We start from the raw sequence: 26,424 nt of genomic DNA on the forward strand, positions 1-26,424 counted from the left end.
TACTTAATACTATGTTTACCTATCTCTCATCATTGTGACTCACATCTGGGACACTTAACAGATGCCTAAGGTTATCTTAATGGGTGTCTTCATGGTCAAGGTTGACCTTGGGCAACATTTTGAAATAAGTGAGATGAATCTTTGTGTCTTCCACTTTTCCTATTCATAACATACACTGCCCTCCTAATGCCTTTTTTTCTGTCTCCCAGAAACTCTTCTGTCTTCTGTTTCTATAGGAATTCACTCTCAAAAAACTTATTAACCAATGCCCATTTAGCTTTGGTTTTGACTAATAGGCTATTAACTTCAGATATTCTCCCTTTCATAGGTATTCCCAGAGACCAAAAATCTTGCAAGATCTAAAGGATTAAATTTCTAATGGTAGCATTTTGGGAACTATAAAAAAACAATAGAAAAAGTATTGTTGCTGGGGAGAGGTGAAATCTTTCATGGAACCACTGAAATCCCTTCCCACATATGGCCATAGAGATGGTAAATCTGGGAATCCGAAATCAGCCTTAGCCTTGGTGCTGATGCTGATGTTCTTCATTGAACAATTTGATCTTCATGCTTTGGGGGGGTCTTTGACCTCATCGGGGTGAGATTTCTCTTCCTCTATATAGATCATCACTCATCAATAACCTCTCATTCAGCATAATAGTTTTCCATGCCTTTTCAGATTCTGCACAGATCTGTTGAATACAGATTTACTGAGGTCTTTTAATATCTCCCAGATACCAACAAAATTATATAGGACCAATCCACCTTTTTCTGCTCATATGTATAATCAGTGATGTCTTTTATTATTCTCATGTTGTAGACTGTTTACGACTATCATATATATGTGCATTACCCTTTGGGTAAATTATGATTTTTTTCTTCAAAGATTATGATGTTTTGGGATTCACAGTCATATAGAAGTGTGCCAAGAATAGATTGAAGTTACAGATATTGGCACTGGTCTTGAAAAAAATCACTGAAAATACAATACAGTTCATGAAATGAAATTCAGACCACAAAATTCAAGTCAATTCAACAAGTATTTATTATGGACAGCTAGGTGGCACAATAGAGTGCCAGACCTGGAGTTAGGAAGACTCAATTTCCTGGGTTCAAATCTGACCTCAGGCACTTACTTGATATGTGAACCTTGGCACTTAACCTTGTTTGCCTTAATTTCCTCATCTTTTAAAAGAGCTGGAGGAGCAAAAGGCTAATGACTCAAGTTTCTTTGCCAAGAAAACAACAAATAAGATCACAAAGAGTTAGACACGACAGAAAAATGGCTGAAAAACAACTATTAATAAAAAAAAATTATATCCTTAAGGAACAGATCCCCTGTTATTGAGTATAGTATTCTATTATTATACATTATTATACAGTATAGTACTGCATCCTATCATTTTACTCTTCATCTATGTAGTTCTAAGACCAAATACACCCATGATCTGTCAGCAGTGAGTGCCTGTTCAATATATAGGTACTAATGGACTAAATTAAGAATCTTCCCATTCAGTGGCAACTCTCATAGTCCAGATAAGGTTCATTTCTCATCCACTTGTTTTTGTTCTGTATGTGGATGATGAGGGTGATTATTTTGACTGCCTGTGGTTCTCATTCTGGAGACTCTCTGATATTACTATGCCCAATGAAGTTAGCATGCTACCATCTGCAAACAACATTTGAAAAAAAAGAAATGGAAGAGATAGCATTGTACTCTGGAAATAACACAGACTCTGTGTGTGTGTGTGTGTGTGTGTGTGTGTGTGTGTGTGAGAGAGAGAGAGAGAGAGAGAGAGAGAGAGAGAGAGAGAGAGAGAGAGAGAGAGAGAGAGAGAGAGAGATGGACCTCTTTGGCAGTCTGCAACCTATAGATCCCCTTCTCAAAGTATTTTAAAATGCACCAAAAATATAGGGTTACAAAGGAATCCAATTCTACTAAAATATAGTTATCAACAGTTATCAAACTATTAAAAGTTTTTCAGGGGCCCCAAAGTTAAGAATTCTTGCACTAGAGCTACTACCTGTTTTATCTTGGGCAAATAAGTCATTTTAACCTCCCTCATTTTACTCATTTAATAAACAAGAATGTTGGACTAGATGGCTTCTGAAGCCCTTTCCAGCTCTGAATTTATGATCCTATGGTCTTTTCTACTCCACTATCTTAAAGGGAATTCCTTTCCATTTGTAATTTTCTCACGATGCCCTCCCTAACAGTGGGAAACACTTTTTGCAAGTGCTTGTCCTGGTAATCAAATTGTTCAAACAAACAGTGGTTGCATCTATCAAGAACTTTGGATGATCTTAACATAAACATTAATTACACCTCATCAAAAGAAAGGGTTTAAAGCTGCACATTGCTCAGCTAAAGTCAAATCATTTTTTAATCAACTGAGTGACTGAAATTTGTTCTGCTATAGAAAATCATCTACAAAAATACCTCTAAAAACTCCCATATTTTTATGCAGGAGATTATTGAGACCTATAGATTTCATTCTGATTACTTATTTAGGTAATAATTGGAATTATTTGGAGATTTTTCCCTCTTTAGGATGTCTTGAAAATCTAAATGTCTATTAAAAACTCTCACCTCCAGCCCTCATTTCTTCTGTACATATTTGTTTAGCTCCAGTTGCTCTTCCCAGTTTTATCTTCTTAAATCACACTTACATTTCTTCCTATAATAATAATTCACACTTGTGAGTAAACAAAATAGCTGTGAGGGAAAGGTATTTGGTAACAAGCTTCTGGCTTCCATCCTCATCACACAGCTGAATCTGCTCTCTTTATGATTACCACTGATCTGTTCACTGTCAGGTCCCAATGGCCTTTTCTCAATTTTGTTCTTGACTTCTTTGCAGAATTTAGCACTGTTGCTATACCAACTATGCTTTATAGATTTTCATGACCCTCCTATCTAGCCTATATTCCTTTCTTTTTTGCTGACCTAATCGCCTTCCTTAACTTAATAATCTGTTCACACTAATTTAATAAATACTTTCCCCTCCCTAGATTTTCATGCCCTGCTGTCTTCCTTTGTTTTTTTCTTTTTGCTCACCTGATGGCCTTCCTTAACCTATTGATTTGGTTGCCTGGGTTTCTTTTTAAGGTTAATGTAATGTTAGATCAATCACTTATTTTGCTTAACTACACAGTTCAGCTTCCCCTTAAACACTGTCCCCTACCATTGACTCCCTTCTGTTAGTAGCTTAGAATCATCTTCCTTGCTGGTCATTCTGAGAGTAGCAGAAGTTAAGCATCTATTAGCAGCACAATGTCCTCTTCTCTCTTTATTATTCTTCTCCAACTGCCTTCTATGTTTTAAAACCTTTACCTTACCTCTTAGAATTAAAACTGAGTATTGGTTCCAAGGTAGAAAAGTGGGAAGCTTGCTCCTGGTCCCATTGCTAGGAAACATCTGAGGCCAGGACCTCCCTTCTCCAGACCTGGCATCACCAGGCTGCCCCCTATTTACTATTTCTAAGAGTACTAACACCCCCCACCCCCCCACCCCCACCCCCCCGCTTCATCCAGATGTGATAGAGGAATTGGATATAAAACACTCTTTGGTAAGGACACTAGCCATGAGTTAGTATTAAAAATGCTGCTGAAACCCTCTCTTCTGAGATTGGGAGGGGACTTATAAATAGCTTTACTTTTGGGAATAATATAAAATATAAAAATATATAAAAATATATAAAAATATAAAAATATAAATAAAAAATAAATATTTTTATTCAATTGGGTGGGGAAAGGATAAGTATACACAATGTAATTTCTTCATCATCTTATAAAATGCCAAGTAAAGATGATCTGCCATCATAACTTGTGCAGCCAGTGTTTTTTTTTTTTTAACAAATCTCCAGAAATACAGAAGCTGCCTGTCCAAAGTGTTTAACTAGGAACTACTAGTTTTAGTCTTACCTTGTTGCCAGATGACTTTTTTAACATTTTTTTTGAAAGGGGGAGAATAATAAGAGGAAAAATTCTAGATTGTATTTATTTTAAAGTAGGGTCTGAAGGCAAATGGGAAAAGTGAAATAAGTCAAAGTTGCCAAAGAAGTTCCATCATCATTTAGGATGCTATTTTCTTTTCCATTAAACAAAGGTAAAAAGATGCCTTTCCCAATGTGTAGAGTTCAGAGGATTGGGGCAGCTGGGTGGTAAGTGTATTGAGTGCCAAGGCTGATGCCAGGAAGACTCATATCCCTGAGTTAAAATTCTGATGTCACCCACTTACTAGCTGCATGACCCTGGGCAGATCACTTAATCCTATTTGCCTCCCTTTCCTCATCTATAAATGAGCAAGAGAAGGAAGTGGTAAACTACTCCAGGATCTTTTGCCAAAAACAACAACAACAACAACAAACCCAATTGAGTCACAAAGAGTTAGACACAACTGAAATGATTGAACAACAACAAGGTTTGGAGGAAGACATTTGTTCCATCAAAAGCACTCATATTTATTGGTGGGTATCATTAAATTCCCTTTCAAAAATACCAACAGACATTCCTTTTATCATTTTTTCTTTGCTGTCTAACCTTTGTAAATGTCTGATCTAATGGTGTCTAAAATGAAGACTCAAATGAGATGTAACACAAACTACCATCTGCTAATCCTACTTGACAATGCATTTTAGTCTTTATTCCTCCCTGGTGTAAAGACTGGATGTTTGGACTGTATATTTGAGGAAGATAACTCTTTCTCCATTGGTTATAAAATATTTATTGAGAACCTGCTTTACCAAATAGACTTAGCACAAGCTTGGAAAGGATACACCTAATCTCAAGAAAGAAATCTATGTGAGTGAAAGGAGACACCTATAAGCTTTTGAGTCATTAGTTACTTTTGTCACTGTTGTGGTACATGAAGATATCAAAAGGTAACACACCTTGAGAGGGAATTTAAAGTATACATCTGGCTGGTTAGGGAGAGACAGAATACTCAAAGTAGCTTAAGACAGTGTGTGGATGATAGATAGGGAAAAGAAGTAAGTATAAAGTTATATTTCAACAAGATGACAAGACCTCCAAGATTTTTTTAGATAGAATTCTTTTAGAGTGAATACATGGCTGAAAATCTTATTCCCAGTGTTAGAGAATGCTTAAGGGAAAGAATTAAATATACACATTGGGCCTTATTTATCTTGGCTTTTACAAAGACTGGGAAGTGTTGAAGAACAGGAAGTCAAGTGAGAAAAGTAGACACCACACATTGATCTAACATGCTTCATACCTCTTCTAGACATATATTGTATTCAGAATTAACTAGTAGGGGAATTTTGTAGTTATTTAGTCAAATAGATGGACTTGCCTCTTTGTGACTCCATTTGGGGTTTTCTCAAGAAAGATCCTGGAGTGGTTTATCATTTCCTTCTCAAGCTTATTTTACAGATAAGGAAACTGAGGCAAACAGGGGTGAAGTGACTTGCCCAGAGTCACACAACCAGTAAGTATCTGAGGCCAGATTGGAATTCAGGTCCTCTTGACTCCAGGCCTGGCACTTTGGCCACTGTACCACCTCATTGCCCTCATCTCCTGGGACTTTATTAACATTTCTACCTAAGAATGAACAGCAAATGTCTTCCTTTTTGGCTATTTATAAAGTATAGATGAAATCACAGCCCTTGACTTTATTTCAGCAAACCATCTGTCTGTCTGATGCATTTATTCTCAGTTTCAGGAACACTTCAAGAAGGGTCGATAGAATCCCATGTGAAAGGACAAGATGACTTTTTAGGGTCCCTTTACAGTCTAGAATTCTCTGACCATGAAGAAATGAGGGGCATCGGCTTTTAACTAATATATGAATAATAGCAATAATAATAGTTCCATTTCTGGGGTACTTTTAGGTTTATAGAGCACCATATTTAGACTTCAAAATGATGCCATAACATAGGTTCTCCAGGTATGATTATCCTCATTTTCAAATGAGGAAAGCGTCTCAGAGAAGTCAAGAGACTTACTTTTGATCCAGCTAGTAACTTTATTGGAGCTAGGATTCAGGTTCAAATCTACCTGATGTCAGGTCCAGCTCTCTAGGTATTAAATGGTCCATAAAAATGAGACATTTCTCTATGGAGCTCCAGGAGCAGACATCACTGCTTTATTAATAGAGATTAAAGAGAACGTCAGCAGTATTCTCTTTGTCTCTGAGCTTATTCTTATTTGGTACTTTGACTTAAGTATATAGTTCTTTCGTTAATGTATATAAATTTTTTTCATCTGTGTCCACCACTTAGCTTTGAATATTATTCTCAGTCAAAAGGGGTATAACTCTATCTTATTATTGTGTTGTTTTTTTAATTTGTTGAGTGTCAAATGCAGACTTCATGCTGTTCAGAAATCCATGAAAAGAATGTTTTCCTCCTTCTGGAGTTGAGGCACAGAATGCAAGGAGTTCTCGAAAGCCAGCTGTATCCACATTGCAGGAGTGACTTTAATTTTCCAATTACCTCTTAGAAAGATGGCTGAGGAACTGACAGCAGTGCCATCAAAGATGCATAACCACTTCTGAATGTCACCTTTGAAACCTACCCTGTTTGCTAAAAGAGCTCATTTGAAGACTATTCTGTGTATCAGAGAGAAACGAAGATGAGATGTTGTGTGAACTCACATGGAAAAATCCCAAATGTTTGTTTTTAAGTTTAGTAAGAAGTAAAACTTCTCATTTTGTTTACCTAGCTCACAGGGAATGCATGAGAAGCAAGGTGGTGTGGTGAAGAGATTATTAACCTCAGAGTTATGAAGACATGATTTCTAACCCCCCGCCCCTCTCCCCCCACCCACCCACTCACCCACCAACGCACACACATTGTATTAAAAACATAGTTTATGTCTGTGTTTAACATTCAACAATAAGTGTTCTGAAATTAACTTGATTTTAAGATCATAAATTTGAAACTTTTCTAATCCCACCCCTTTGTTTTTCAAATGAGGAAACTGAGGCCCAGAGAAATTAACTAACTTGGATATAAATTCAGGTACCTACAGTGATTCCAGGTTTAGTGTTCCCCACTACCCCCCCAGTCCCATCAGGGCCTTATGACTGCCATGAATGAAAGCAAGAGAAGAGATGATCCCACCCCACTGACTACATGTGCCCTTGAGCCCCAGAAGGTATTGGTATCACTGGGTTTCTTCAAACAGAAAACAGGTAATCATTTGTCAGTGATGTTTGTGGTGGAGAGTTCCCCAGTAGAGCTTGGGTCGTATCTGGAACCTTTCTATTTGTGGAGACACAGTAGAGAGAGCATTAGGTTTGGAGTTGGAAAGACTCAAGTTCAACTCTAGCCTCAGACACTAACTCTGCCTCAAATTTTCCTCAGCTATAAAATGGGGACAATAATAGCATCTAGCTCCTAGGGCTGTTATGAAAGACAAATAAGATAGATAATATTTGAAAAAATTTTAACAGTATCTGCAATATAGTAGGCATTTCATAAGTGCCAATTCACCTCCTTTTTGACATTCTAAATTATTTCCTCTGTGCCTCAGTTTCTTCCACTGTAAAATGAGAGGATTGTCTAGTCTCAATCCATAAGGTCTACTAATGTCTGCCCTCCCTCCTTTCCAGACTTGTTTTGGAGGTCAAATGAAATAATGGGTGTAAACATCTCTTTTTAAAAATGTAAAGCCACTTGTTCTTCAGTGTTCACTAGTTTTATGATTAAGTCATAAAAGCTGTGGCCACAAATGAAAGGTACATTCATACCTCAATTGGACTTTATGTGATATTTCAGCTGATATTTACTGGCTGTGGAAATCACTTGAATTTTCTGTGCTTTTTTTCACCATGACATCGAATGTTGAATTTCACCCCAACTTCTCAGGTTAAGTTATAGAACATTAGTCAAAGCTTACATATTTACTAAAACATGGAAGGTGAAATGCATCAACTCTTGAAAGACATTATACAAATACACCACCTTTTTCTCCCTCATTTATCTTAGTCAGTCAAATATTTGCTTATTAAGTTTTTACATATCAGGGAAACAAAGCTAAAGGGTAGTCTCTGCCCTCAGTCTAATGGGGAAGGCAACATTCAAATGGATATGTATAAAGAAGATACATACAAGATAAATTGGAGAGAACAACTATAAAGAATGAAAAAGCCTGAGAAGCAATTATTTGAGCCATACTGACATTTATTGTAGAAAGGCTCCAGGCATGTCTCAACTTGGCCAAAGCCCCAGTGCTTATGACATCACTGGTATGTTTAGAGTCAAATGGCACAGATTTCCCCCCCTTAAAAGGAGAGTGGTCTTCTGAACATCTCGTTTTAAAAGGGTGACCAGAGAAGGTCTCTTCAATTTCTTATGTGGTAAAAGCCAAGGTCGCTTCTTGTAGCTTCAAAGCCAACTGAGATATCATAATATCTAGACATCTTCCAGGATGTTCTGGATGTGGGCACAGAGTTCCCATTGGCAAAGATATCTTGCCAAAGCGTTTTTACTCACAATATGTCTATTGATTACTGAGTCTCATATACAGTTATTCAGTTAATAATTGGGGTAATTCCTTGTCATTATAATTACAACTTATACTATTGATCATCTAAGATTACATGCAGAAATTATACACATATAAAATACTTACAAACAGTGACTACATCCTAATTTAAACAACTAAGTTATCTTTTACACAACTAAATTTTAATTCTTGAACTCTGCCACTGATCTGGCGAAGAAGAAAGATTCCATTCCAAACCTCTCTTGATTAGGTCAGAAAAAGATGTTTCTACTTTACCTACTAATCCTTAAATGAGGCAAATTGAAAATAATGAGAAGTCCTAGTCACTGCTCTTCCTTCTCAGTTCCTTTGCTGAAATGGTCTGCTATAGGGGCCAGTTTTTTACCTGCTCTCTTAGAATTTTGAGATGTCATAGTATGCAGGCATTATAGATTTGAATGAATCTCCAGCCCCCTGGAAAACATGGCCTGAATCCCTTACCTGTGTCCATGGGTCTGCCAACATTAAAAAGAGATTGTTCTTTCCCCCAGCTTAGATGTGTGTAAGAAGCAATGTGGGCTTTCCTCTAAACAACACATGGCAGGGTCTGGTTGCCTCTGTCACAGGCCTTCTTTATAACTCACAGCATACAGTACCTCCATTGAAAGCTTGCAAATGAATACAACAAAGCCAAGTAGATTTCCTATTTTGAGTACATTTTATGATGACCTAACCCTTTTTCCTGGTCTTCCCTTTTTCTTTTAATCAGGTAGCTCCAAGGCTTTTTTCTGCTCCCTGTCCTACTCTACCCCACCCTAGAATGTTTTGTGTCTTTTGTTCATTGATTGACATTAATATATTTGACTCTGAAACCTTGGAGCCAAAGGGGTAGAGTGAGATGGAAAAGGTTTTTATTTTTCTCCTTTATTTTTTTAAAGTAGATTTTTTGGAGGGGGTCTTCTTTCCTTATTTTACCAGTTTCTCCAGAATCTTGTAGAGAAAAATGAATCCTATCCTGCCTTTTTCTGTTCTCCTTTTCAGGTTGGGGTGGCCAACAATTCTCTGAAATAAAATGCCTTATGCTCTTGTCCATCAGCTACTCATAAATAACTTTTCAGACATTAAGATTACTTAGTCCTATTTCTGGAGACTGAAGCAAATGAAATATAAGCACTCTATTTCTTCTAGGGTATTTTCTGGCAAAATAGTCTGTAAAATGAATTTTTGTAAAGCAAATCTTATATTCCCTTTGATTCCTATAAAAAATTGAGGATATATTCTTATGTTGAGTAAGCATGGGATAGAGGGAATCCAAAGAGATAAGAATTGTAAACTTTTTGAGAGTAATAATATGCTAATTAGGCCTTCATGCTAGTATGAAATACTAATGTTTTTCCAATACTTTGTCAACGCAGGGATTTCTGTTCTATTATCACCCTCAGTTCTTCTCATATGAATATCTCCACGTTCTGCTAAATGAGTTTTCTTTGCTTCTGTACCTTTTCTGTGTGATAGTGTGGCTAAGTGCTTCAGACATAAATCTTGCCTACTCTTAAATTGCAGTGAGGTGGCTCAGTGGATAAACCACTGGACCTGGAGTTCAAATCCAGCCTCAGATACTTAACTAGCTAGGTGACCCTAGGCAAGTTATTTAACCCTGATTGACTCAGTTTCTTCCTTTGTAAAATGGGGATAGTGATAGTACCTACCTCCCAGAGTTGTGAGGATCAAATGAGATAATAATTGTAGTGCTTAGCACAGACTGGCACTTGGTAAGTGTTATATAAATTGTTAGCTATCATCATCATTATTAGCAATGATCTCTGAATTTCCAAAATATAATGATAACTACACATAGTCCTGTAGATTTTTTCTGGACCCTCTTCTTCTCCCTTAGTGCTGTTTGTGAATCTTGAAATTTCTCAGACTTGTGAATGTTAAAATTCCCCAATGGGGAATTTTTTATTGGGACTATTCCCCATTTTAAACAGTGAAGCTACTTAGATCTAAAATGTGAGAACTCTACTTAGATCAGAAATGTGAAGACCTCTACTCCACCCATACTTAAGCCAAGCCTATTTTTAGAATTAATATAGTGGGGTGCTAAGTACCTATAAAGGTCAGGCAACTTGTGAATTTACAAGGAGCAAAGAGGAAAAAACTTACTTAGAGATTCTAGCCTACTCAGGTGTGGATTACTAAAAGGATTAGTCTACTCAGGTGTGAATTCAGAATGGGCTGTCCTTTGGAAAACGTCTACTGTAATTGGTAGATGGAAGAACTTAGGGGAGGTGACATAGGAGAAAACCCCCTATATAAGAAAAGGACAGTCTGTTAGGAGAGAGGGCTCTTGATATAGAGGCTCTAAAAAGTCTCTTAAGAGACAATCTCTAAGGAGGTTGTTGAGAGGACAATCTCTAAGGAGGTCTCTCAAGGGAGGCTGACCCTGGCTGGAACTCCCTCTGGGGAGACTCTGTCCCCCTGAATCCTCACTTAAACAGATCTTATGGTGAGTGATTAAGGACTGACTGATCTTTTCTTTTAGGGCTTAGGCCTGGGTTGGCCAGGGCTGCCTGGGCCAGCCTATTCTTTTCTCATTTATTTCCTTTCTCTCTCTCTCTTTCTTTGATTCCTCATTGTATTATTAATTAAATTCTCTATAAAACCCAGTTGACTTGGGTATATTCATAATTAGGAATATTTCCCTGGCGACCACCTTATATTTGATTTAAGACAAGACACTGTAGTGAAAACATATTTTCTGAGGTCACAATTTACTCACCCACTCTTATATCTACTACAATTTATATCTTCCACTATTTTAATCACTACAATTTATAGCAACCAACCGTTTTAATTATTAGTTTACAACCTCAACCATTTTAACTCTCACATGTTCCCTCAATGATCTGATGGATTCAGTTATCATCTCTATGTAGATAATTACCTGATCTATTTTTCTAACCCTAACCTCTTTCTTGACCTCCAGGCTCTCATCTCCAGTGCATATTGGACATCTTGATCTGTCTGTCCCATAGACACCTGAAATTCAACATGTCCATGTTTCATTCTAGACTCTTTTAAAAAAATATATTAATTTTATTTTATTGATTAATTAAGAATATTTTTCTATGGTTACATGATTCATGTTCTTCCCTTCCCCTCCTCCCACCCCCCTCCTATAGCCGACTCACTATTCCACTAGGTTTTACATGTGTCATTGATCAAGATCTATTTGATATTTGCATTAGGATGACCATTTAGAGTCTACATCCCCAATCATGTTTCCATTGACCCATGTGATCAAGCAGTTGTTTTTCTTCAGTGTTTCTGCTCCTACCGTTCTTTCTCTGGATGTGGATAGCGTTCTTTCTCAGAAGTTCCTCAGAAATGTTTTGGATCATTGTCAATCTAGACTCTTTGGTATTGCCTTGGACCCTTGCATTACTGTTAGTAGTTAAGTCATCCCGAGACTTAGAGTCACAAGTAGGCATTGCCTGGTATCGTGCTATGCTTCAAGTACTCGAAAAGTAACAACTAACTCTGTTCACTGGCTGTTCATCTCATGTCCCTCTCAGCCACCAGGGTACAGGTAACATTTTTTTAAATTGTTGTCATTCATAGTTATCATCACACATTATTGCTGTTAACGTGTACAAAATTCTCTTGGATCTGCTCACTTTGCTTTACAACCTTCACATGAGCCTTTCCAAGTTTCTTTGTAATCATCTCATCTTATGGCACAATAGTATTCCATTCCAGTTATGTGCCACAGCTTGTTCTCAGCCATTCAGATAGACATCCCTTTAATGTCCACTTCTATGTCACCCCAAAAAGCTGACGTAAGTGTTTTTGTATAAGTAGGTCATTTTCCCCAATCTTTGACCTCTTTGGGATACAGATCTAATCAGGTATGCACATTTTGGTGGCCCTTTGAACATGATTCCAAATTGCTCTCTAGAATGGCTTGTTCAGTTTATATAGCTCTACCAGTAGTGTATTAGTATCCCATTTTTCCACTTCTTCATCAGTTATCATCTTCCTTTTTTTGTCACATTGGTGGGTCTGTTGCTTTTGAAGTGGCACCTCAGAGTTATTTTAATTTGCATTCATCTAATTAATGATGAGTTGGAGCATTTTTTTAATATGACTAAAAATAGTTTTCATTTCTTCATCTGAGAACTGCCTGTTCATATCCTTTGACCATTTATCAGTTGGGGAATGACTTGTATTTGACTCGGTTCTCTATATATTTGAAAAATGAGACTCTTGTCAGAAATACTTCCTATAAAAAAGTTTTCCCCATTTTTACTCTTCAAATTTTGGTTGCATTGGTTTTGTTTGCAAAATCTTTGACATTTAATGTATTAATTCCATGTATTTTCACTAGATGTCTGCCATTTCTGATCTCTCCCCCTCCTCTTCACTTCCTGGCTTGTCAAGTTTCGGTCAGTATTCTACCTTCTGATCAAAACTATCAATAAGCACATGAAAAAATGTTCTGAATCTCTTATAATCAGAGAAATGCAAATCAAAACAACTCTGAGGTATCACCTCACACCTAGCAGATTGGCTAACATGACACCTATGGAAAGTAATGAATGCTGGAGGAGATGTGGCAAAGTTGGGACATTAATGCATTTCTGGTGGAGTTGTGAATTGATTCAACCATTCTGGAGGCAATTTGGAACTATTCCCAAAGGGCACTAAAAAACTGTCTGCCCTTTGACCCAGCCATTGCACTGCTGGGTTTGTACCCCAAAGAGATAATAAGGAAAAAGATTTGTACAAAAATATTCATAGCTGCGCTCTTTGTGGTGGCAAAAAACTGAAAAATGAGGGGATGCCCTTCAATTGGGGAGTGGCTGAACAAATTGTGGTAAATGTTGGTGATGGAATACTATTGTGCTCAAAGGAATAATAAAGAGGAGGAATTCCATGTGAACTGGAACAACCTCCAGGAAGTGATGCAGAGCGAGAGGAGCAGAACCAGGAGAACATTGTACACAGAGACTGACACACTGTGGTACAATCAAATGTAATGGACTTCTCCATTAGTAGAAATGCAGTGATCCAGAACTTTTCGGAGGGACATATGAAAAAGGACACTATCCACATTTAGAGAAAGAACTGTGGGAAAAGAAACATGGAAGACATGATTGGGGATGTAGACTCTAAAAGATTACCCTAAACATCCTAGTGCAAACATCAACAGCATGGAAATAGGATCTGATCAAGGGCACATGTAATACCCAGTGGAATTGCACGTCAGCATCAGGAAGGGCCAGGGGAGGAGAGGGAGGAATAGAATATGATTTTTATAACCAAGGAATAATGTTTGAAATTGACCAAATAAAATTTAAAAATTAAAAGATCACCCTAGTGCAAAATTAATAATATAGAAATAGGTCTTGATCAATGACACATGTTTAACCCAGCGGATTATGCATCAGATATGGGAAAGGGTGGGGGAGGGGAAAGAACATGAGTCTTGTAACTATGGAAAAATATTCTAAATCATCTAATTAAATAAAATTTTTAAAATATTCTACCTTCTCTAAAAAGCTTTCTTGGACCTCCTTAAGCTACTACCTTTGCCTTTAAGATAATCTTCACTTCTCCCTGTCTACACTTTTTGAAAAAACCTTTACCTTCTATCTTGGAATTGATACTAAGTATTGGTTGTGGGGCAGAAGAGAAGAATAGGCAACTGGAGTTTAGTGATTTTCCCAGAGCCACCTAACCAGGAAGTTTCTGATGCCAAATTTCAACTCGGGACCTCCCATCTCTAGGCCTGTTTCTCTAACTACAGAGCTACCTAGTTGGCCCCTTCCTCTCTACATCTCACTTGTGCAGAGTAGTTTGTATGTTATCTCTCCCATTAGACTATGAGCTCAAGTTCAGGAACTATTTTTGCCTTTTTTTGTATCCCTAGTTCTTAGCATGGTGCCTAACATATAGCAGGAACTTAATAAATGCTTGATGGCTTGGTTTGATGCAAGCCTCAAAATTAATTGTGTGTTGTTCAGTGTTCTATAGAAATGTTATATTTATGAGGAATTTACTTGTAAAAAGAATTCCCCTGTAAGGAAAGAAGCTTGCTAAAGACCTGTTTGTTCCTATACTCTTGTATTTAATGAGTTGTTAAAGTAATGATGAATTTCCTTATAATGAAGTGCTTTTAGAAATAAAATAACTACATGATAATTATGTTTTGAATGTATGGATAAATGAATTAACATCAGAGATCATAAGAGTTGGAAGAAATCAAAGACCTTTAGTGGTCATTGAGGCCAGCCCTTTTGCTTATGAAAAAGTTAAAGCCTATTAGTTACTCCCAGAAAAGTACTAGAGAGTTGTGCACATGTAGCTGTGATCTTTCTGGGATCCACAATTAGCAGTTTCTGTCAATTTTGTGGAATTGATCATTCACTGGCCATTCAAACTTGATATCATTAAAATGCTGTTGATTATAACCACATAGGTTTGTGTGTACTATACTAATCGTTATTCTCCTATGGATTTTCCATTATTTTTTCTCTTCCCTCAGAAATCCCGCTATGAAATGTATGTCAATCTCCTGAAAGAAGGAGGCAGGAAGCTCTTGGGTGGCAGCGAAGGTGACGGAATGGGACTGAAAAAATCCCACTCAAGCCCAACTTTGAACCAGGAGGCCTCTCCAATCAGTGTCAAGGTCAAGCGCAATGTCTCCGAGAGGAAGGACTACAGACCAGAAACACCAAGCATTAAACAGAAGGTTACTTAGAATCCATTGGAGACAGGAAGCATTGGTCATGCAGCAGAATATTGTTTTTCAAGATCTTTCTGATAATCTGTGGTTCATAAAAACAATACCAACAAATGATTCTGTGACTAAATGGTGCATTAGTAACCCTTTTTTCTATAGTCTATTTTTGTTGTTGTTATTGTTTTCTGTACATATTGCCAAGGGTTCCTTTTGCTCCCTATTTCCTTTGCTTTGAGAATTTGCCATTGGACTACTGATGCACCTTGTTTTGCAAGGGGAAGGGGAACGCTGTTTCCCAGTGAATGATGTGATCCTTCCCCTTGGATTTTTCTCCTGTTTGCACACTGCTCTCTTGTTTTATGTATTCCTCAAATCAGCTGTTACACTTTAAGGGAAAAAAACGTAATCCATTGTGAAAGACTTATTTGGATGAGCCTTGTAGCTTAGCTGGAGTTCATCTAAGTCTGGAGTTAGTATAAGTCTTTGTAAACGAGACCTTGCACAGTCACAGAAGTGGAACTGACCACTGCTAGAAGTTAGAAGAAGGGCTCTAACACTGGGAATGAGAATTTCCCAACGTGATGCAGCCTGGAGCGCATTTGAGCACTTATCCAGTTGTGAACCTTGCCAGGAGCAGGGGAGTAGAATGAGAAGACTGCAGGGATTGTTAGTCCTAGAAAACTCATGTTAGCTTACTTGAAATACCAGTTCCATTGAGAAGTGGAGGAAAGCAGAGTGAAGTCATTTTGTCAGGGAAGACTGAGGGAAGATTCATTCCAAGTTCATTTTGTTTGCCCAAGAAAGGTGGGCATATCAGCCATTGGGGAGCTTTGTTTGTAGTTCCAGTTTTCATCCAGAGAACTGGAACATGACTCCTACTGTATCCGAGAAGGAATTTGGGATTCTACATTGTCTGGTTATAGCCTTCCATACTGACATTGGGTTCTTTCTTAGGGTATGCTAGATATTTGGTCATTTCTTGGCTGTGTGAACATGGAGGCAGGAGGGAGGTATTCCTTGCCCCCATGTCCAATAAAATATTTGTACAAATTCCTCTTTATTTTCATAGGTTTATGCAGATAAATGAACAAAACAATGAAAACAACTTTATAAAATAGACAGTTCTCAAAGGGTCTGGAATGGTGCCCTGGTCTTAGTAACGTTCCAAAAATATATAATGAAATCTAGATCAGTGGCTGCTGGAAATTTAGTGGTTGCCTATTTGGCAACCACTTTTTGCTCAGTTCATCATTTTGGTCCTTTTGATAGAAAACAGATGACCAGACCACTTAGTTCACTACTCCTATAGGCCCAATACCACTTTCCCTATACTTTGGGTATTAGTAAAGGAAATTCTTCCTTTTGGCATTCAGGGGAAGATATACACAAGAAATGGAGACTTGTAGAGAGAAGGGAGCAAGAGAGACTTTGGTGGACCATGAATAAGGAGTCTTACCCACCCTACTTGAGCAGTATATAGTCAAAACGAATGAAATCACTATGAAATTTAGTTACATTGAATCACATGTACTTTGACCAAAGAATTAAATGCTATGCAAGGGTGGAATTATTCTAAGAAATGAGAAAGAATTAGCTTTAAAAACCAAAACAATCTTTTTTTTGAAGTGGCAATTGGCAGTTAAGACTTTACAAATCTTTAATTTAAGTGGACTGTTTATTAAAATGTACTTCTGCCATATATGAAAACAAACTGAATGTTTATTTGATGCCTGAAGGGTGGGTGGAAGTGGGGTAGGGACAGAAGATGGGGAGAATCTCATCTTTCAGAGGTTATAGCTTCCCACGTGACAATAGGTCAGGCTTTTGACAAAAGCTCTATAACTGACCGTCTTACTAAAATGGACCACATTTCCCCCAAAACTCCAGAAACTGAGCAAAAACAAGGTTGGATTTTTAGTGGTGTGTGGCCCAAAGTATCTTCCTCTCTGTAACTGCTGTCTGAATCTATAAGCCTCCCTTCACCCCATGAGATAGGAAGGTCCTCCCCTTCTAAATACTCTTCCCATTTGAATTTCTAGCCTATTGTCTATTTATGTATTTATCCTAAGCTTAACATGTCAGAAAGAAGTACTTGGATAGTGCTACATCATGCCAGTCTGAGTATCTGAACTCAAATAATTGCTCTGCTTGTTGCTTCAATGTATGTACGTATTCAATGTGGGTGTCTTTGTATATTGTGTGTTTGTGTGCATTTTGCTTACAACATATGATACACATTAAATGGTACCTTGCCTACAGTATTACTGGTATTTAGACTAATCCTAGAAATATTTGGCTAGCCTCAGCATGAATAAGGCATTATTTCTACTGCCTTCTTCATGGAAGCCTTTTTTTTTAAACTTCTGATTATGCTGATGAGTTAATCATCTGTATTAGAAAGACATACTTTTATATATTTAAGCTGCTGTGTACTATGTTTATGTAAGTTTATTTTAGAAATAATGAATACAGAAATTGCTGTTGACCCAGGGTCATCCCTTGCAATGTCAGTCCATCATTAGTTGTTGGGCTAGGAGCTCCCTTCCTTCTTCCAACCCCTGGTTAGGACTAGTCACATCTGATTCTATAGGAAACAACCATCACAGAGCTACAGTAAGACTAGCTCAGAACCTTTGAGGAGCTACAGCAGTGGTTCTCCTTCATGGAAGTCTCTTTCTTATGGCATCTGGCCAAGGAAGATGAGACAGGGTTCTTCCAGACCTTTCTCCGTGCTGCTTTATTTCATGGTACAGAGGAACTCTTTTTTTTTTCCTTTTTTGATGAGGTACTTCCTTCACAAACCCCTCCCCATGGCTTCTCAACCCCCTACCTCACCTTCCAGGAGCTGAAGGCATCCAGATGGGGCCTGAGTTCCTCTGACCTGTGGCAGACCTCTGATAACCCTTGACTTAAGATCGATCCACCTTGCTTTGAATTAGAAGAAAGTCTTGATATTAGTTTGTCGCTGTTTAATAGTCTTGTTGCTAAATTTGACCAACATAAATGTTTCAAATATTTTTTAAATGAAGAACTTCAGAGTTGGGGTTCCTACCTAACATGCAGAGTTCTATAGGAATGTTTTATTGGGAATTGAGATATTTTGACCCCAGCTCATAGATCTTCCTGGGATTTTGTGTTAATGAATAAACTCACCTTAGAAGCCACACAGTATTTCTTTACATGTTCCTGGATCTTAATTCCAACAGGTGGGGTACACCTGGGGTGACAAAATAATGCAGGATATATTTTCATATTTTCTTTTGCCATTATGAATACTTATCAATGAACTAGTGCCATCTCAAAAGGAGCACTGTGCTTCTCAGGCTCTGAAAGTAGTGAAGGTCAGTCAGTAGGTGGTCAAGGATTTAGCTTCTGGCACCATCCAGCATCGATGAAACTGATTGACCCAGTATATAGTCAGTAGCACTATCCTTAGAGTTCTTTAATTTTCACAGTACTTGGGCTATCTAATCTCTGGACAATCAATCCAGAAGGCTCAGAACTACTCAGGAATGACCTGAGGGAAACAATTATAAATGGAGAATCTGGCCTCTTCTGAGTGGATAAGTGGATAAAGCAAAAGCCAACCCCCTAGCTGGGACTCATTTGGTTGGACCAATGTCATATTCAATGTGCCTCCTGCGTTCAGGGAGTAGGGGAAGGTACTAGGTAGAAGTAGGAGCCTGATGAGAAAGGGGCCCTTCATTACTGCTCCAATGTAAAGATGCTCAGGTTTTGCTCTGGCAGCACACACCAGTTGGGTGGTGCCAGTAGAATAATTCACACAACACTTACCTGTGAGCAACCAGCTCCACCTTCTCTGACTTTTCTTTTTTGGCTTAGGTGAGAGGTTCAAAGATGCACCTTGGAAAAAAAATTATCTTACTGCCAAGTCTGGGGATTCAATTTGCTCATTTAAAAAAATTGCTTTGGCCATCTTTTTTTTTCCTTTTCCAAAATCTTCATTCTACTGGATTGCCAAGAACAAAAACAAGGTCTAAAGAGGTGTAGTCTTGTTTCCCCTTTGAAACTACTTTGGTCCTGACTCAAGCCAGTAGCTTGGGATCTTGGTAAAGTGCATACCCACCTTTCTTTTAAGTTGGGAAATGAGTTAGTCAATTTAGTCTTCAAATGCCAGGAATATTTCTCAACCTCTAAAATCTACACTATAAGGAGAGCACAGAAGTGATTCCTTATAGTAATCAAAAATAGTTTATGCATAGTGGTGCTATATTGGACTTAAATAGTTCCTCCTTTCCCTGCATGAGATTCCAAGTCACTTGAGCAGAAAATCACCCCAAGTCTGCACTACAGCTAAATGAGCCCACTTGCTCATAAATCTTGCTCTGAAATTATCTGATTTCCTTAAGACAGGCCCAAACTGCTTATCTGCCCAAGATTTTGTGATTCCCTTTCCCCTCACTTTTTAAAGGTCAGACACCAGCACATCAACAGAAGGGTCTCTGAGGGGCCTGACTGCGGATGTACAAAAATGAGAAAAAAGCAACAAAGAGCAGCTTTTTGATTCCTTTCCAGCTCCCAGATACCTTCTTCAACCTCTCCTCTCTCTCTCTCTCTCTCTCTCTCTCTCTCTCTCTCTCTCTCTCTCTCTCTCTCTCTCTCTCTCTCTCTCTCTCTCTCTCTCTCTCATTCTCTCTCTCTCTCTCTCTCTCTCTCTCTCTCTCATTCTCTCTCTCTCTCTCTCTCTCTCTCTCTCTCTCTCTCTCTCTCTCTCTCTCTCTCATTCTCTCATGTCTCTCTCTCACTCACTAGTGAATTTTTAGGTCTTCCTGTACCTATAGTCTCCATGACCTATTTGGATGATCTTCTTAGGATAGCACTCTGGCCCACTGCATGCTGGGAGTTGGTCTTCCTTGGAGAGAATTTCAGTAAATACTTGAACCTGCATGACAGATTGTAGACTTGAATGCAACAGTAAGATAGTATTACAATATATGTAACTATACTCATGATAGGATTCCTTAAGTCTCTCTGGTTCATTCATGATAATTTAAGTGTGTCTGCAGTAGCATAAAGACTCACACCAGATAATGTATCGTGTCACAGAAAAGGCTATCTGCCATCTCTAACTTAGTATATGTGTGTATGTATATATATATATATATGTGTGTGTATGTATATGAGTATATTTGTGTGCATATGCATCACTGTGTGGTTTGCATATCAGTATATGGTACATGTAAACTTCAGAAAGATTTTAAATTTTATTTTCTCAATAACTAGTGTGATTTTTTAAAAAGCCTCATAGGATTGGTTATAGAGTTCAGCCATTAAGAGTGTATAGTAGCATTGTTTTATTAATCTGGAATTCTAATGATATTTTGATTAAAGGATTTTTTTTAATTGAAAAAATCATACGTTACAAAATTCTGTCTGAATTTCAAAACCTCTGGGGCAAAATGATGAGCCACAGAGTAATTGTTTCATGAAGCTAGTTTTCTATATATGTGTATATATGCTTTTATATATACATATATTTACACCAAGAAGAGAGAGCTCATAGTGGTTTGGAAAGTACAGGGGAATAAATGAATAAGAAAAACAGGAGGCAGCCTATCTAGTCTTAAATAGTTGCAGAAATTTAAAAAAGAAAAAAAATAGACATTAGTTGAAGTAGGTAGTTTTGACTTGGGCTTATTACAATGTGTGATCAATTAAAGCACACCTTCTTTATTGCTGTAATTAGTCCAGGAGAACAGGTTTTTAGGAACTCTAAAGAGACTGACAATGTCATTTATATATTTGTGTATATTTCACAATGGAGAAGCCTAGTGCTTCTCCAGACCCTCTGAAATGTAAAGTATCATAAATGTGGCACCTACCTAGTTGGGATCTTCTCAAGGCTGGACCACAGTGTTCTTCGATTCAAACTATAAATTAGAACATCTCCATGAAGATATTGTACCATTTTAGAACAGGCTATGGAGTCAGTTAAATAGCGAATATTTTTGTACTTCAGTATCACTGTTTTTCTGCCTCTCCCCAAAGATGAGCCACTGCCTTAGTTGTTTAAGCTTACTGCCTGTCTTATAGCGTAGAAATATATAACCAGAGACTCAGATCTATTAACTAGCATGTTGGGTGTTTTTAAAGCAATGACTGAGAGTGAGAGTGTGTGTGTGTTTGTGTGTATGTGTGTGTGCGTGTGTGTGTTTGTGTGTATGCATATGGTTGGAATTCAATGTCAGGCTTGTTTTCAGACACACTGCCCCAAGTTCTTTGCTTCTGTTTCTGAGAAGTAGAGGCTAAGAGGGCAGAATAATTTCACAGCTCTGAACAGAGGCAGTATGTCAGCTGTTTTGATTGTTTTCACTCTGTAGTCTCAACCTTCCCTCCCCCCCCGCCCCAATTTGTTATGTTTTCTTCATTTTTAAATTTAGGTGGACTGGCTCTGTGACCAGTTAGCAGAGTCCCAGTTCTGCATGGCTAGGCTTCATTTTTGGAAATGTAGAAATTTATATAAACATCCATTCAGTTCACAAATGACATAAAAGGAGGAGGAGTTAGTGGAAATGTTTCTTTTTTATGCCTTAAAGCCTTTAAAATGACAGGACTCTTGAAAAAGCCATGAAGGGTTTTGTTTTGGTTTGTTTGTTTTGTTTTTTGGGATTTTTTAAGCCAAGTAACCACTATGTAGACATGTGAATTCTCTCTGTTGGTTTTTAAAATTCCTGTTAGGGTAATTGGAATTTTTACATCTAAAGAAACAAGAATTGACCAAACTGAAGTGTGGGTGAATTGAAGCATCTCCCATTTGACTTATATATTCTAGTTACAATTCTAAGTTCCTTGCCCTAGAGAGGTAAGGCATCAGTTTCCCACATACTTAAAGAGTATAGAAAAAAATGTTTACACATATTTGGGACCTCCAGCAGACATACACATGTGCACATACACACACACATTGCGAATAGTCTGAATTATGCAAACCCAACTTCATAAGGTTCAGAGATTCACAATGTTCAAAACAGTTGATGATCAAGGGTCCAAGAACTAAAACATAAAAATCTTTATCCAGGGTTTAGTAGTTAGTTGAGCTCTTATATTTTGACTTGCACTTTTTACTGATCAATAACTATGCGTGTACACCAGACAGATCCTTTCATATGGTACCACTAAGTTAGAGCTTTAGATAATGCATGAACAAAGCTCATTAGTAACTCACAGCAGCCAAGAAAAGTTCTGGAAGACCTCTTTCCTGAGAAGGAAATACGGTTGTGACCAAGCCCCTTTTGGGGCAAAGAGTGAACATGCAGGGAAGGGAGAGAAGAGTCTGCTCCAGAAAATAAAAGGTTACTTTATCCATGCCCTCTTTCAACTCAGAGCTGCAAAAGTAATGATTATTGAAAAGCAGTTGGGCATTCATAGGAAAAAATGCACTTTTTTTGGTCAATGATAGAAATGAAAATGGATGTTGGGAAGGATATTAATGAAGGTACACTTTCCTTTGCAGGGTAGACCATAAATTCTAAATAACTTCCATAAATAAACACTCAACCTCAATTCCTAGAAATGTTTGTGGAGAGAATTTTGAAGTTTAGCATTTCCTTTTTATTTTTAAATTTCCACACCAGCTCCTGAGCCTTCCGGGTGGTGGTTTCATTTCTGAGGAGTAAAACTGGAGTAGACTCCCAGGAAGACTGCCATAATGTGGGATGTCCCTCTCTTCTTTAGCCCCACATGCCCTAAAAGAGCTTCAGAGCATATAATAAGGTGTGCGAGACTGCAACAATGGAGGTCGCTGCCCCTCATCTTTTCGTTTAATTCTGAGCTCCTTCACTGAGCAACACATGAGGGTTTCCGAAGCTGATTCCTCTACCTTGGGAATTCAGCTGGACGCCAGCTGCAAGAGTGTGAGGCACTCATTGAAAGGCATTCTCCAGTGTAGTAGGCCACGGTCAAGTGTCAGTGCAATCCCGTCATCTCAAAATCACAATGCACATGAAATGCCATAGCATATTTAACTCTGACGCTGGGGACAGAAGTTCTTTGTGCCATTGTGCATTCTGGAAATGGAATAGAAAAAGACCCAATTGATATTTCATTTCCATGAGAGCCCTTTAAAGCACTCTTGCTCATCAGTGTTGCTCAGTCCAGAAGAGAGGTTCAGAGTAAGGCTGGCACCCTCCATGACCAATAAGCAGCCTTTTTCTGCCTCCTGTTTTAGAAATCTCTTTCTAGAACAGTAGTTGAGAGTTCCAGCAATGATGCAAGCTGAGAACCTCCATCAATAGCATAAAACGTATGCTGTGGTTTAGGCAGAATTTTCTTTTAATGAAACTTTAAAAAAAAAATAATTTTTCCATGTTGTTAAGGGAGCTAGCATTTCATTGTGTAGCTGGCAATGCGATGCAACGTGTTTTCCCGGAGAATTGGTGAGACAAAGCAGAGTTTTAGAAATAATCTTTATCTCAAGTTGGGAGAGGTGGCTAATCCCCCTCCATCTTCAAAATTTTCTCCACCCAATATTTCAATTTCATCTCAGCCCCCAGTGCCATATGTCCCCAGCAAATGGTGAGTGTAATTAGCAGCAAAGCAGCGGTCTGTTGTAGAAGCATTCTCAACTCAACTCAGCTAGGGATACCACACCATGTCCTGCCTGCCAACGCCACCCACCCGGTACAGGAAAGGCCATTTCCTCCTAAATTAAGGCATTCATCTGATGGTCCTATTTTGACTCAAGGAGTAGTGCGGATATGGTGAAAGTGTTTAAAGAATATTTTGAAAATTAAGTTTACATTTTACAATTGCTTTATTTTTCATTAAGATAGCTGTATATAAATATTGCCCTCGCTCATTGTTGTTAAAGTAAACTTAAAAGTACGTAGACAGTGAGTTACCTGACCTGTATAGAAGCTGTGATATATGGAGTACATTTCTCTATTGTGTAAATGTTTATGATTAGAACTGTTCCTCTGTGTTTTTATAGGTTGAGGATAATTTGTCGCTTTATGACGACAAAGTTTATTGCATTCAAATGATTTTTATGTAATAGAAATCATGCAAACTAGTGAAGGATTTAAAATATGTATATGATATATGTATATGTACAAACTTTAGAAAGAAATAAATCCAATGTATTTCAACCTCTGTGGTTTCCTGTCATGTCACTTTTCTGGGATGAGGCGGATGGATGGGCGGGCATGTGGATGGGTAGCAAATCTGATGATTGATTGTTTTTAAAGTATCATTCTTCCAACCTTCCAAATAAATAGTCTAGTTGCCTAGAAAGTTTGGCCAGGTTGATTGAATGTCCCTGGGCTGGTGAACTAAACACATAATTCTTTCCATCAGCTTCTGTGAAGGCTTGTGTTTCTTAACATTATTTGTTGGCGTCTGTCAATAAAAGACCACATATATATGTGTCTAAAGGAACCCCCTTCTTCTTTGAGGCTAAGCTATGGGAAAGGGAAGGAGGAAAAGGGAGACTGGGCACCTGGGAAATCCTCAAAGACACGACAGTTGCCTAAGGAGCAATCGGGTAACTCGGGGTCCGCCGAGATGCCCTGTTTTAAGCCTGGAGCTATCTAGAAGCCGTGAATTTCTCTTCAAGGATGTCACTGGAGATTCAGAGACATTCCTTTGTTTCTCTTCTGTTATCACTCTGTGGGTCAGCTCTGGAATAGAAGAGAGTAACCAGCCTATGGATGGGGCTGGAGTATGCATTGTACAAGCATACATTAAAGGAACTGAAGATGGCTAGTCTGGAGAAGAGTAAATCTAGAGAAGATGAAGCATCACAGACTTTCTGGGTTGGAAGGGACCTTTGAAGTCATCCAGCCCAGAATAAAAATGTTCTCTGCATCAGATCCAACAACCGGCCATCCGTAGCTTTTGCTTGGGGACCTCCAGGCTTATCAGCTCTGGAGGTAGTCCATTCCACTTTCAGGGAATGGTAGAAGTCTTCCACTTCCGTATTGGGGTTGAGTTGCTTAGTTGCCGGAGAATGAACCAGAAGCTACTGGTGAGAGTAAGTTGGAGCTTCGCGTAAAAATCTTCCTAGTGATTAGATTAGAGCTTTCCAAAACAGGGTGGAATGGACAACTTTAGGAAGGTTGTGGCTCCCTCTCCCAGCCCGCCCCCCACGCCATTAAGCAGAGACTGGACTGCTACTGTTTCAATATTGTAAGAGGAGGTCCTTGTTCAGTTAGAGGTTGCACAAATGGCCTCTGAAGTCTAGTCCAGTTCTTAGGTGCTGTGAAATCCATGGCCTGCCTCCCACGCCTTTTACGTGGTACCGTAACAGTTCTCATGCTAGCGTGCCTTGCCACAGGAATAATGTGAATTCTAGTGTTCATATGATATAGTTTTTACTAAGTTTCCTTCTGGTAAAGAAGAAAAGGGAATAAGTACTGTATGATTAAAAATCAATATCCAATAACTCCAAGTATTATACTTTATAAGATTTAATAATAATCACTTGAAGTAGAGAAAAATAAAAAAAAACATGAATAAAGATAAGCTTCTCCTGACCAGTGGGGGGAAGAGGAGAAGAGAGAGGGCAGAATTACAGAAACTTTTATCTACAAAACTTAAGCACTTAGCATGATGGCAGAAGAGGAATTCTGGGAAATGGAATCCTAAGGTACAAAATTTCTAATTACACAGTACTTATATAATATTTATGTACGCTTTACAAGCATTATGTCATTTGATCCTCATGACTCTGAGGTACGTGCTTTTCTCATTCCCATTTTATAGTTAAGAAAATGAGACAGAGTTTAAGTGATTTGCCCAGAGTCACACAGCTAATAAGAGTCTGAGGCTGGATTTGAATTTAGTTATTCCTGACTCCAGGCCTGGGATTCTATCCACTGAACCACCTAGTTGTGAATGAATGGAAGAAATGAGGAACTCAGGCTAGAGGATAAAGAGGTCTCTAAAGCTGTTGAGGAGTATTAAGAGAAAACTATTCTACCCTCTGGGGGGAAAAATAGCTAAAAGGAAGTGAAGAGATGAAAATCAGTAAAATATTCAGTAAGCACCTACTATGTGCTAAACCCTGTTCTAGGGCACTAGGAACCTATGTGCAAAGAATGAAATAATCCCTACAGGAAGCTTATATTCTAATAAGAGGGGAAAGCACACCTCCCATTTCTTCCCTTCCCTCTATCACTAGATTATATTCCTGTATACCCTCCCCCCTCTCCTTTCTCTCTTTTCCTCTCTGTCTCCATCTCTCTATCTCTCCATTCCTCCTTTCC

The 26,424-nt window shown here is 38.3% G+C and overlaps 1 protein-coding gene across 8 annotated transcripts in view; it reads left to right on the top strand.

Moving 5' to 3' along the window:
- Window positions 1-24,310, top strand: part of PSD3 (pleckstrin and Sec7 domain containing 3) — a 784,568-nt gene extending 760,258 nt beyond the window's left edge. For all 8 annotated transcript variants that reach the window (XM_007476432.3, XM_056813640.1, XM_056813642.1 and 5 more), the window contains one exon: window positions 15,002-24,310. In XM_007476432.3, coding sequence (XP_007476494.2) covers window positions 15,002-15,217 — 216 coding nt within the window. In that variant the 3' untranslated portion in view covers window positions 15,218-24,310. The remainder of the gene's footprint in view (window positions 1-15,001) is intronic.
- Window positions 24,311-26,424: the final 2,114 nt, after the last annotated feature.

Source organism: Monodelphis domestica, chromosome 1 (genome assembly GCF_027887165.1).
Source record: "Monodelphis domestica isolate mMonDom1 chromosome 1, mMonDom1.pri, whole genome shotgun sequence".
Classification (NCBI taxonomy): domain Eukaryota; kingdom Metazoa; phylum Chordata; class Mammalia; order Didelphimorphia; family Didelphidae; genus Monodelphis; species Monodelphis domestica.